Genomic DNA, 13,910 nt, shown 5'->3' on the forward strand with positions numbered 1-13,910 from the left:
CCCCCCCCCCCCCCCCCCCCCCAAACAGAATAAATTAGGAAAAATTTGATAAAGAATTAGGAGCAATAAGCTAATTTATTTTGAAAATTTTAAGGGAAGGCGACATGGCGCTTTGCTTTTTCCCTAAATCCACCTCTGCTTTAGCTATGAACACGAACTTAAACCCCCCCAAGTTCCAAAAGCAGATCATACTAAAACAAAGTTCTTTCTTCCCTCTTCACTCCGCAAAAAAATTATTCGATTCACATATATGCACTAAATTTAGCACATGTAATTAATTATATAATAAAATAATACAATAATATATATTAATTAATTATGATTAAATAATAAATGTACTATTTGCGTCGCTTATCGTTTGGTGCGTCCATCAGATGCGGGAAAATATTTTTCGTCCTAACCCATTCGGGAAGATCTAGCATTATTAATATGAGTTCATTAGCACCCATAAATTAGCTTAGACTTGAATTTATCGGTGCAAAATTCATTAAAATTGTTGAAAATATTACATTACGAACTCAAAACTCAAATAAGGTGATGGGTCCAATGGTTGGACTTGAACCCTCAATTTATAGACTTAATAACTTGAATCATGATAATTTTTCTATAGTGATTTTCTAATATTGAGAGTCAAACATCTTAATTTTGATCATAAATTCGGATATAGAATCTTTAAATTTTTTGAAATAAAATTTACATATTTGAGAACCACATAAAAAATGTTATAAGTCACAGTAATTAATAATTTAAATATTTAAAACACATGAAAAATTGCCGGCAAAAAAATAACTTTAACTTTTAAAATTCAAACACCGGCTATAAATTAGGACATAAAAAGTAAATATTAAATCTTTATCTTCTACTATGAAAGATAACGAGCACAATAAACTTCACATTTACAAAAGACACAAAATCCGTTGCAGCAAAAAGAACAATTAAGAAAACATAACAAAATAAAGAAAGAAAGGAAAAGTACGTACGTAGCCTCCTCCCCCTCCAAAGTAAAAAAAAGAGGAAGAAATCAAGATAAAAAGGAACAAAGTATGCTTTTGGTGAGAAGCAATTTAAATGCCTAGTGATCCTAGGCTTAACGATACTAGAGGTGGCATTAGCAATGTTGGTCATAGCCACCTCTTGTACCGCCAATGGGTGTTCATCTTCCATTTCAACAGGAAGTTTAAAGAGTGCTTGTAGATTATTTGCTTCCTGAGCTTCTCTCAACCTTCTACGAAATGCCCTCTCAGGTTCTGGGTCAAAAACCTGTAGTCTATCTTGGATTCTAACCCATCGCATTCAAGCAAAGTAACTGAGATCAAACACGCAGCCAAAAGGAAGATAAAAAACTTAACTCAATGAGTAGTAAAAGCTTAATCCGGTAAAACAACTAATTTTGAAGTCCTCGGAAACGACGCCAAAACTTGTTGCCCTAAATCGCACACGTAAGTATACGCGGTCAATCAAGTAATAAAGAGTGAGTAGAGTATCGTTCCCACGAGGACGGGTGATCAATTATCAACTAAATCAGGCAAATTCTAATTTATCAAGTCAAGAACAATGTCAAGGTGATTTTTGTTTAGTTAATTCTACTAACTAGATCTTTGATTAAAAGAAAAACTAATTTTAATTATCACACTTAGCACTGTCACGACCCGGATTTCCCACCATCGGGGGTCGTGATGGCGCCTACTATCGGAGCTAGGCAAGCCAAGCATTTAAATATTTTCTGATAATATCCCAACAAGAACAATATAAATATAACGAGTCATTTAAATTAAAGCGGAAGTCTTTAAAACACAGATACTGAAAAACCCAAAATGCGGAAATTTAACATTTCTTTACCCAAGACTGGTGTTGCTATCTCACGAACTACTAAAGAGTGCTAAAAACAAGCCTGAATAGAAATACACAAGTGTCTGTCTCGGTACAATGAAAACAAACTGAAAACATAGAAAGGGACTCCGGCCTGCGAACGCCAGCTAGGCTACCTCGTAAGTCCCTGGACTGAAGTCAGCTCCCGATCAATATCCTACTGCTGTGGTCCAAAAGCTGCTCCGGTACCGTGATCTGTGCAAAAGAGCACAGAAGTGTAGCATCAGCACAACCGACCCCATGTGCTGGTAAGTGCCTGGCCTAACCACGGCGAAGTAGTGACGAGGCTAGACAGGACTACCAAACCAACTTGTGCATTTCAATATATATATATATATGCAATAAAAGGGAAGAATACAGAAATTAAACATTTAAGAGGGAGGGAAGCATACTATGGGGGAGTACAGTCCGGATATAAAGTCAACAATTTAAGTAAGAAACATGGCAATAACAATAATTAATGAGAGTAGGAAAATCAACAGTTGCACGACATCAACCTTCATGCTTTTACTCTCATTCTCACCAAAAGCAATCAAATAAAATGCACGGCATCAACCTTCGTGCTTTCCCTCTCATACTCTCAAATCATGGCACAGAATGACCCTTCGTGCAAATATAATCAAAACATGGCACGGAATGACCCTTTGTGCAAATATAATCAAAACATGGCACGGATTGACCCTTCGTGCATTATCACTCTTCCTCACCCAATCAGTAATCACAACCAAACGGGGCGAGGGGATAAACAAATAATAAGAAATGTCCCGGCAAGGGAATTACATAATTAACAGCTAAATCTCGGCAAGGGAGCAACAACAATACTCTCACATCCCGGCAGGGGAGATAATCAATGTACTCAACCATCCCGGCAAGGGATTAATCATATCACTTTCTATTTCTTTCATTTCTTACTCAATAGTCTTTTTATCGTTCGAGCCAACGCTCCAAAGAATTTACAATTCATAATTAGTCCTCATACTCTTCACATTGCATAGAATTCATCATTAACATGGAAGAGTCATAACAATATCAGGATAAGTACATACAAAGACCCACGGTCATGCTAGACACCGGTGTATAGATACTCGTCACCATGCCTATACACCGTACTCAACATTTAGCAATTAGCAAACAACACTCAAATCCTATTCCCTCAAGCCAAAGTTAGATCAAACACTTACCTCAAATGCTCCAAAATCAACTCAAACCTCTAGTATAGCTTTACCCTTCGAATTCGGCTCCAACTCAGTCAAATCTATGAAATAATGACTTTACAATATTAATAACAGCTAAACAAACTAAACCCAATGCCTAAATATGAATTTCTAAGCTTTCTACACAAAATTCCAAAAATCGACCCCGGGCCCGCTTGGTCAAAACCCGAGGTTCGAACCAATTCCATGTTACCCATTCCCCCACGAGCCCGAATATACAATTTGTTTTCAAATTCGACCCAAAACGAGGTCTAAATCAAAGAAAATTGAAAGATCCTAATTCTACCATTTTCCCCCAATTTAAACCTTAAGTTACATGATTTAGGTCTAGGAATTTGAAAAATGATGATAGAAAATGAATAAAACGAGTTAGAAAATACTTACCCACGAAGCTTTGGTGAAGAATCGCTCTAAAAGTCACCTAGGGGCTGTGGAGAAGAAGAGCTCGTGTGAAATTTGGGAATAATCCCGTCACTGGTATGTTTTTGAGCTTTAAAAATCACTAGGCAAAAATGCCCTTCGCGTTCGGGGGAAGGGGGCCGCGTTCGCGAAGGGTAGATGAGTCAAAGCATCGCGAACGCGAGATGCTAGTCGCGAACGCATAGAAGGATGGGGGTGGGTCCGGGATTTGCTTGTACGCGAACGCGAGATGGGGCTCGCGAACGCGGTGAAGGGGAAACCAAGGCTACGCGAATGCGGGGACTTGTCCGCGAACGCGAAGAAGGGAAAGCCCACTGGTACGCGAACGCGAGCTGAGTGCTGTGAACGCGAAGAAGCAATTATCTGAGCAAAAATTGCAGAAAAATCTGCTATCATTCAAAGTTTAAAAACACCCCGATCTCCGAAAACACTCCCGAGCCCTCGGGGCTCCTAACCAATCACACACACTAACTCAACAACATCCTACGAACTTAACCGTGCGATCAAATCGCCAAAATAACATCATAAATGAGGAATCAAACCTCAAAATCATCATTTTTCATTCTAACTTCATAAACTTTAAATTTTAGATATTTAGGTCCGAAACACGTCAAATGACGTCCGATTTCGACCAAATTTCACAGAAAGTGCTTAAACCATATTTAAGACTTGTACCGGGCATCGGAACCAAAATACGAGCCCGATACCACAGTCTTTTAATCAATATTCATTTCCATTTTTCTTAATAATTTCAGAAAAATAATTTCACAGAAAAATTCTTTTCTCGGGCTCTAGACATCGGAATTCGACTCCGGGCACATGCCCGAGTCCCATATTTTTCTACGGACCCTCCGATACCGTCAAATCACGGGTCCGGGTCCGCTTACCAAAAATGTTGACCGAAGTCAACTTTAATCATTTTAAAGCCACATTTTAAAATTTTTCACAGAATTTAACACATAATCTTTCCAGCTACACGCCCGGACTGTGCACGCAAATCGAAGCAAGTAAAAATGAGGTTTTCAAGGCCTCGGAAGCACGGAATGAAAGAGAAAACATGTGATGGCCCTTTGGGTCGTCACAAGCACGAAGGGTTGAATTCAATTAGAAATAATATTCCAAGTTATGGCTGGCTAACAATCCTGTTGAATTCGTCAATCGACTCGACTTATTAATTTATCTGGGTTATTAACCTGCAAGGACAATAATACTTGTAGAAATTCGACGACTTCTACTCGCTTAATCAATTTACTCTAACCCCTATATTCCTATGAGATTAGAGATAAAAAAAAACATTACAATTTCTTGCACAATTGGCTAAGCACGGCAAATAGGTATATTTCTATCCGTATTCGCAAATCAATTCCCCAATGACTAGGTTCAAGATCGCCTTTATTCAATCCTATTGCAATCAAGAATTACCTCTTTCAAGTTCAACTCAAGATTCATATATAGTATTTTCCTATTAGTTAGGCAGTTAAATAATTAAACTCAGGATATGAATAAACAACCCAATATGATAAACTAACTCATCAAATCATTATTCGAATATCAACATTCATGTAAAATCATAACCCCAGAACAAGTGAGTTTATCCACTCATAGTCATTGTAGAAATCTCAAATAATTCCCAAGAATACATATAAATCAGTTAAAGAAGGAAAAAGTAAGAACTCAAGACAAATTTCGTGGTTTTCAAACTCTATGATGGCTTTTCTCCGCTTGCCCGTGTGTTCAATGACCTAAAAGAGGCATTTTTGGCTAATATATTGCATACAAAAGTTGTGGGCCAAAGTTTTCCTTTTACTATTCCGAATAAGCTTTAGGGATTGATGTTGGGGTGGATGCTTCGCGTCCGCCTCTGATTGAACTTCTCAGCATCGGATGCTGGGGTGGATGCTCGCGTCCACCCTCTGTTCCTGCGCCCAGGCGCGGATGCTAAGGTGGATGCCTTCTCCCGACTTCACTGCCAAGGATGAACCCAATACCCTTTTTCCCTAGGTTGGATGCGACACATCCACCTTCTTGTCCTATAGTTGGAGTATCTGTTCTTCATATTTTTGCATTCCAAACATCCTAGATCATCACACACAACTTAATTAGTCATAAAACCAATAATTAACACATGTTGGGCATTTTAAAGATCAAATAGCACCAAAAAGCAATTAAAACATGAGCGTAACATTAAAATATATAGAAATATGCCCAACATCACCGACTACGAAGAAGAAGGAGGAGGAGGAGGAGGAGGAGGAGAAGGAAAAAGCCTAATCAAATTGTCTGTACTTTGGGTATTAATTAATTTTTTTTTAAACTGGGTACAAATTAAATGGGGGGACCAAATATGACGTCCTGTGAAATTTTTACCTTTAGCCTGTTTAAATGTAATTCTACTCGTCCATTTGACCCCCTAAATAGAATAAATTAGGAAAATTTTGATAAAGAATTAGGAGCTATAAGCTAATTTATTTTGAAAATTTTAAGGGAAGGCGACATGGCGCTTTGCCTTTTCCCTAAATCCACCTCTGCTTTAGCTATGAACACGAACTTAAACCCCCAAGTTCCAAAAGCAGCTCATACTAAAATGAAGTTCTTTCTTCCTTCTTCACCCCGCAAAAAAATTATTCGATTCACATATATGCACTAATTTAGTACATGTAATCAATTATATAATAAAATAATACAATAACATATATATATATATATATATATATATATATATATATATATATATATATATATATATGATTAAATAATAAATGTACTATTTGCGTTGCTTATCGTATGGTGCGTGCATCAAATGCGGGAAAATATTTTTCGTCCTAACCCATTCGGGAAGATCTAGCATTATTAACATGAGTTCATTAGCACCCATAAATTAGCTTAGACTTGAATTTATCTGTGCAAAATTCATTAAAATTGCTGAAAATATTACATTACGAACTCAAAGCTCAACTAAGGTGATGGGTCCAATGGTTGGAAAACCCTTAATTTATAGACTTAATAACTTGAATCATGATAATTTTTCTATAGTGATGTTCTAATATTGAGAGTCAAACATCTTAATTTTGATCATAAATTCGGATATAGAATCTTTAAACTTTTTGAAATAAAATTTACATATTTGAGAACCACATGAAAAATGTTATAAGTTCCAATAATAAACAATTTAAAATATTTAAAATACATGAAAAAATCCCCGAAAAAAATAACTTTTAACTTTTTAAATTCAAACACCGCCCATAAATTAGGACATAAAAAGTATATATTAAACCTTTATATTTTCTACTATAAAAGATAACGAGTACAATAAACTTCGCATTTACAAAAGACACTAAATCCGTTGCAGCAAAAAGAACAATTAAGAAAACATAACAGAAAAAGGAAAGAAAGGAAAAGCACGTACGTAGCCTCCTCCCCCTCCAAAGAAAAAAAAAGACAGGAAGAAATCAAGGTAAAACGGAACAAAGTGTGCTTTTGGTAAGAAGCAGTTTGTGTTTGACTAATTAATTTAAATTTTTTTTGAGCAGTAATTAGTGTTTGGCCAAACTTTTAAAAACTGTTTCTAAGGCCTCATTTGTTTTTTTTAAGATTAAGACGTCTGAATCTGAATACACATCTGAATATTAAGATTAAGACATCTGAATCTGTATATTAAGATGTGTCTTAAGATATGAATAGAAATAATTAAGACTGTTTGATTTTTAACATCTGAATGTATAAAATTTATCTTTATTTGAAAATTAATAAACATAAAATTCAAATAAAATACTAACTAATCTAATATTCTATCAATAAAATATATAGTTATTTAAAATATGTTAGTTGTTGGTGGTGATGGCTAATGGGTGAATGCCGACTAGAGGCGATGGTTGATGGTAGTTTTGGTTGATGATGATGGTTCATGCTAGTAGCTAGTAGTGATTGGTAGTGGTAACGAATATGATTGAGGATGATGGTGGTGGGTGGTTATAGTTAATAATGGCGGGCGGTGGTAGTAGTTGTGACTGAGGAAGGTGGTGGGTGGGTGGGTGGGTGGTGGTAGGTTATAATGATGGGCAGTGCCGGCTATGGTTATTGATGGTGATGGGGTGGTCAGTTGTGGTAGTTGAGGTGGATGAGTGTTGATTGTGAGTGAGAATGATGGTGGTCGGAGTGGTGGGGATAGTAGGTGGTGATGGTCGATAATGGTGGCGTCTATGATTGAGGATGATGGTGGCGTGGTGGTGGGGGTGGTGGTGGCGGAAGTGGTGGTGGTGGGGCTGGGGGTGGTGGTTGAGTATGGTGGTGGCATGGTGGTGGTTGATAATGGTAGGCGGTAGCGGCAGTTAATAATGAATATGTGATAGCATCTTAATGAAATTAAGTCTCTGTTATAGATCTTAATCATACAGACCTATTCAAACGCATTAAGTGGTTGTGAAGTAAAAAAAACAAACACACTTAATGATTAAGATCTGAATAATTAAGATTCATACTTTAAAAACAAACGCACTCAATGTCTGAGATCTGAATGATTAAGATTCAGACCTCCATTAAGTGCAAACAAATGAGGCCTAAGTGTATTTTTCGCAAAAGTGCTTCTCAAAAAAGTGCTTTTGGAGAGAAACTACTTTTGGAGAGAAACTACTTTTTTCTACTTCTCAAAAACTACTTCTGCTTCTCCTCAAAAACACTTTTTTCTTCCTTCCAAAAGCTTGACCAAACACCTCAATTTTGTGCTTTGGCCCAAAAAAGCACTTTTGGTCCAAAAAAAACTTGGCCAAACAGGCTATAATTTAAAAGTTGAAGTACGAAATCAAAATTATTTAAAATTTTATTTTTGTTAGTTTATTTTAATCATATTTACATAGGATTTCTATTCAGAATTATATGCGAATAGATTTTTCAGTTTTTAATTAAAATGGATTTCGTACATTATAAATAAAGTTGTTATTAAACTATTTTATGTGTAGAGAATTTGAAAAGAGATTTCATAAATCTATAATAAAATAATTGTCCTTCCATCGCCCATGCTTAAAAACGTTTAAAAAGCAAAAAAGGACAGTAGAAAAAGAACATTTTCCAGCCGCGTAGTCTGCAGTCCAAAACCCATATAAAAACCTCCCTTTTCCTTTGTTATTCACACCATTCCGCCCATTTATACAATTTCATATAGTTTCTCCGCAGAAGAAATTTCAGCAACATACAACTGAATTTTATCATCAGCGTTAATGGTAATTTTTCTTCTTCTTCTTCTCTCTTTCTTTATATTATCTTTTAAATTTCAGATTTTAATTTAAAGAACCATTTTACTGTTTAAAATTGATGTATGTAAATTCAAGAAAACAAAAGAAACCCCATTAGAAATTTGATACTCCGGCGTCTTATTTGATTTCCACTAGATTTTTCCGGCGAATACTCCGGCGGGGACCCCATTTGACTTCGCGCGGTTAAAGATATATTCTCATTCTCTTATCCTTCTTGTTTTTATTTCCCTTTTGTTATTTTTGGAGTTCTCATTCTGGCAAAAAGAAAATAAAGTTGTAGTAAAGAGAAGTACAAGCAACGTTGGTATATATAATTTTAATAATTCATAATTATTCCTTTTTTTCTTTCCTTTGGAGTTAGGCTATAGTTACACATAAATATATAGTAGCTGTCACGTTTGAGAGCTTATATTTTTTTATTGAAAATATTTATCAAATATTGTCAGAGGAATTCATGCGGTCATAGACGTAGTAATCTATGTTACTTTTTTCTTTGCCATTGTTGATTAATGTTTAGATAGAAAAAAAAAAAAAAGTTTTTACAAAGTTATTTTACTCCAAAATATTACTATATGCGAATAGATATAGATAAATTATGACAGAAATGGTCCCCTATGTTTGGGAGTAAATTTTAAATAGTCCCTTAAATATAATCCTAAGTGATTTTAATTCTTTAAATTTATTAAAAATAAATATTTTTAATCTCCATCAAATATTTAATAGATTTTGGCAGTTTTTTTTTCTTCTGTCAAAAGGTTTTTTTTTTTTGCAACTGAAAGTGTGAACAGTTTTTTTCCCTTATCCTGTTTTGGTTTTTTTTTTTTTTGGGGGGCGCACGTCTTTATAATTTCTTTTTGTTTGGAAAGAAAAGTTTGATTCACTTTTTTGATTTAAAAAAGTTTTATATCTCTTTACTTATTGGCGGTGCTGAAATGCTTTAATTAGCTGAATTATTGCGCAATTTGTCAAGAAAAGCTCAAATTTCAATATTGGAGAATCTAAATATGTTTCGTGAAAATAAAGGAAGTGTTTACAATTGCTTTATAGAATGAGGAAAACTGCTTTTCCATAAGTACAAACGTAAAGATGAAGTAATCCCAAGATTAATTGTTCCACTTTTCCACGGAGATAAAAAAATATAGTACTATAATTCGGGATAACTAATTTCGGAATTAATTATATAGTAATTTTCTCCCCAAACAAACATGAGATAAACTCTTTTTAAATTTAATTCTGAAATTAATTATTCTTTATCGCTCGTACTAAATGAGCGCTTAGTTATCTAGAAATTAAGAATTGCTGAGTAATGATTGATAATAATAGTCGGCGTAGCCAAAATCATGCAGTTATAGAGTAAGGTACAAGTACTAAAGGCCAATACATCTTATTCAAAGATTTTAAATTGAAATAGCTTCAGCTCGGACAATGATAATAATTATAATATTATGTAGTACAGTAAATGTTATGCTTCCAAAGTCGAAATTAGTGATATTTTAGATTTGCTTATTTTGTGGATATTTTCTCCAGCTATCTAGCTCTTCTACATATCTCCTTTTTGGACATAATTGATTATCTTTCGGCATGGTCGCACGTAATCTTTCTTCCCAAACGAGTCCTTTTATTTATTTGAAAGATGGGCATTGCATTCGGTCCGAAAGGCATGATTTTCAAAAATACCTTTATGCTGACACACAAACGTATTATTTAACTCAGATAGTTAAAACTTGAATTTGGAAAAGATAAAATAAAAAATAGTGATCCCTTCTTGTGGCTACAAGGAACTTTTCTCGTTTTTATCTCTTGGATGTATCTTTTTACTAGATTAAAAAAAATGTTTACATTGTTAATGACGTTCAATACTTTTACTTTTAACAATAGGTTAGGCATTAGTTATTCTTTGTGGTGGAGTTGGTAGTAGTAGTAAGTAGTAAATTAAAATTGAGATGCAAACAAAGAAGCAAGATTCTACTTTCTCTATATTTCTTATCTTTACTATTTGGCCTTTTGTTACATTATTTTGCATTTTTCTTGTTTTCTGTGTTGGCTTTTTCTATGAGGAAACTTGCACTAATGCATATGTCATTTTTCAAATGCTAGAGAACTTAGCTTGAGTATTATTTGGAAAAAAACAATTGCAATATTGTGATTATATGATTTGTCATTTCTCAAGTTTAAAGCCATTTTTTACGGATGATTGTTTGTGATTATATTGTTTAAGTAAACTAATAGTATATAAATTCTTTTAATTGTCAGTATATAAAAGTTAAGCTCTAGTCACAAACAATAATGAGAGCGGTTTTAGAAGAGTTTAACTTCTATATATCACCAAAATAAGAATTATAAGGCATGTAAATTACATTAAATTTAAAAATATATATATCATCGATGCATATAATTTATATTCTTATTAGGCGTAATGGCTTCCTGGCCACTTAAACTTGTAGGGCTTTTGAAAGCCGATACATGAACTTTGAATTTTCCCATTTGAACACTCAAACTTGAAAAAAAAGAGTACTAATAAACATTTTTGACCGTGGAAGCACTAAAATTGTATGGGTTTGGTACAGGTCTCAGAAGGAGAAGTGGGGCCAAGGGTAGTTCTAACAGCACCTTTATCATTGGAGGGGGAATCAGATGCTTCTGATTACAAAGCTCCTAATCTGCTACAGCGCATTCTAAGCCTCTTGAGTAATGTAGGGCCAGGATCTGATCTCACCCGTATTCAGGCACGTATTATATTTACCTTTTATCTCATATATGTATTTTGGATTGGTCTCTTAACCGATCATTTGTTTTTATTATTTATAAATGTAATTTCAGCTACCTCCATTATTCAACCTCCCAAAGTCACAGCTACAATGCTATGGGGAATCAGTATACTGCATAAACAAAGACATGTTAAGCAAGTGTGGGAAAGGGGAAACTTCAGTTGAAAGAATGACAGCAGTGGTGGGTTGGAGCATATCCACATTGCGCCCTTTGATGTTTGGTGTGGCTCCTTATAATCCCATTCTTGGTGAGACTCACCATGTCTCTACAGACTCTCTCAATGTCCTCTTGGAACAGGTAAAATTAATTGCCAAGGGTGAAGGTTTTATGCACTTGCACAAGTGTTTCAAATTCTGTCTCATAAATTGAAAGAAAAAACATACTCAACTTTTTATTGAAAAATCTAACTTAGGTGTTTTATCATCTTAGGTTTCCCATCATCCACCGGTGACTGCTCTTCATGCAACTGATGAGAAAGAGAACATTGAAATGATATGGTGCCATAATCCTGTCCCAAAATTCTATGGTACTATTATTACTCGCTCTGTTCTAATTTATGTGACATTTTAGTAAACAATTATTTTTTATTCGACGATTTTCCATTGATTTTGATTTCAATTATGTCAGGTACAAAAATAGAAACTGAGGTGCATGGAAAAAGGGAATTGAAGCTTTTAAATAGGCAAGAAACTTATGTGATGAACTCACCAAAGCTAGTAATCAGACTTCTCCCATTTCCTGGTGTTGATTGGGTGGGAAATGTAACAATTAAGTGTGAAGAAACTGGTCTTCAAGCTGATTTATATTACAAAGGAAGTTCTTTCTTAAGCAACAGTGGAAATAGATCTGTTATAGGCAAGATTTTTATGCCTTCATCTTCAAAGACAATTTGTGAGATCAATGGTCATTGGGACAGGTAAACTTGCCCTAATAACTTATCTTGCTCGAACTCTTCGAAAAATATCACCGGGTGCATATCAGGCCTTCCAAAAGTAGTGTATTTTTTAGGATCCGACACAAATATTGTAACATTTTTGAAGAGTTCGAGCAATATAGCTTATAACTAGACATTCCCTTCCTTTTTTTCTGCATTAATTTTCTTAAGCATTTAGAGAAATAAAAGAAAGAAAAGGATGTGTTGTAAATGATTTAATGTTGAATTTTAATTTTTGCAAAAGCAAGGTGTTCCAGAAAGATTTTTTAGAAGCTAGTAGAGATTTTTTTAACCAAATGAGATTTTGAAGCACCAAACATGTTAATTTTATTGTTTTAGTTTCATTTTTAAATTTTTTTTTTGTTTACTGTCCAAAGAACTGTTACAGTTAAGGATATATCTACTGGAAAAGTCAATGTGATTTACAATGCAAAGGAAGCACTGTCTGGAATGAAGACTCCTATTGTGAAAGATCCAAAGGTATATATATTTCTTCGACATTTTTTCTACCCTCGAAAGGGAGCTTTGAAGCAACAGTAAAGTTGACTTCGTGCCTATAGGTCACGGGTTCGAGCCGTGAAAGCATCCACTAATGCTTGTATTAGGGTAAGCTGTCTACATCACACCCCTTGTGGTGCGGTCTTTCTCCGGACCCTGTATCAATGCAGAATATTTTGTACACCAAACTGTCTTTTTTTCTTCATTTTAGTATTAACTATTTTGTGGAATTTATTAGGTTGTTATGCCAAGTGAATCAACAGTTGTATGGGCAGAGCTAAGTCAAGCAATCCTAAGTAGAAATTGGGATAAAGCAAAGCAAGCAAAGACAATAGTAGAGGAAAGGGAAAGAGAACTTGCAAAAGAAAGAAAGTCCAAATCTGAAATTTGGGTTCCAAAACATTTTACAATATCCTATAGTAAAGAGTCAGGGTGGGAACCCACACCCAATGAGAAGTGGGTCCCTCCAGCTCCAATTATTGTTCCTACTTGATCAATATGTAACGTGGGAAAATCAAATTTAGGTCATTTTCCTACATTAAATTCATATGTTTATTTGTATGTAGGTGTAGTTATGTAAATTATAAATTGTCAATCAGTTGGCTCTACTTGTCTCCCTCTTAGTTGTAATGTAATCTGAGCTGATAATTAAAGGAGTTAAATTTTGGAATAGAAAGTGCTGACTTTAAAGGGCTTATCCATTCTAAGATAAAATAGCTGGATGTGGATGAATGAAACAGAAAATCTACTGAAAGCGATTTTTTTTTTTCTCTATTGACTTTTTCTAAATTTGCTTGCAATAGTTAATGAAATAGTTGACGTTTTCAAGTGTGTGTATATATACATATATATATGCTAGCGAATGCAATTGGTTTCGACCCACCGGTCAATTTTATAATTTTTTTCTTAATATAAGAATGATCCAACCCACCCTAATCTAATACCCATATATATAAA

General features: G+C 34.6%; 1 protein-coding gene across 2 annotated transcripts; it reads left to right on the plus strand.

Annotated features, from left to right (window-relative positions):
- Nucleotides 8,562–13,643, plus strand: LOC109235614 (oxysterol-binding protein-related protein 4C-like). Of its 2 annotated transcripts, XM_019401795.1 has the most exons (7): nucleotides 8,562–8,719; nucleotides 11,320–11,478; nucleotides 11,573–11,818; nucleotides 11,951–12,047; nucleotides 12,149–12,437; nucleotides 12,833–12,935; nucleotides 13,192–13,643. In XM_019401795.1, exons 1-7 carry the CDS (start codon nucleotides 8,717–8,719, stop codon nucleotides 13,444–13,446), a joined length of 1,152 nt encoding a protein of 383 aa, XP_019257340.1. In that variant the 5' UTR covers nucleotides 8,562–8,716; the 3' UTR covers nucleotides 13,447–13,643. The 2 variants fall into 2 exon arrangements, with proteins under 2 accessions (XP_019257340.1, XP_019257339.1); XM_019401794.1 differs by lacking the exon at nucleotides 8,562–8,719 and having other exon boundaries at nucleotides 9,610–11,478.

Source organism: Nicotiana attenuata, chromosome 12 (genome assembly GCF_001879085.1).
Source record: "Nicotiana attenuata strain UT chromosome 12, NIATTr2, whole genome shotgun sequence".
In the NCBI taxonomy this organism is placed as follows: Eukaryota; Viridiplantae; Streptophyta; class Magnoliopsida; order Solanales; family Solanaceae; genus Nicotiana; species Nicotiana attenuata.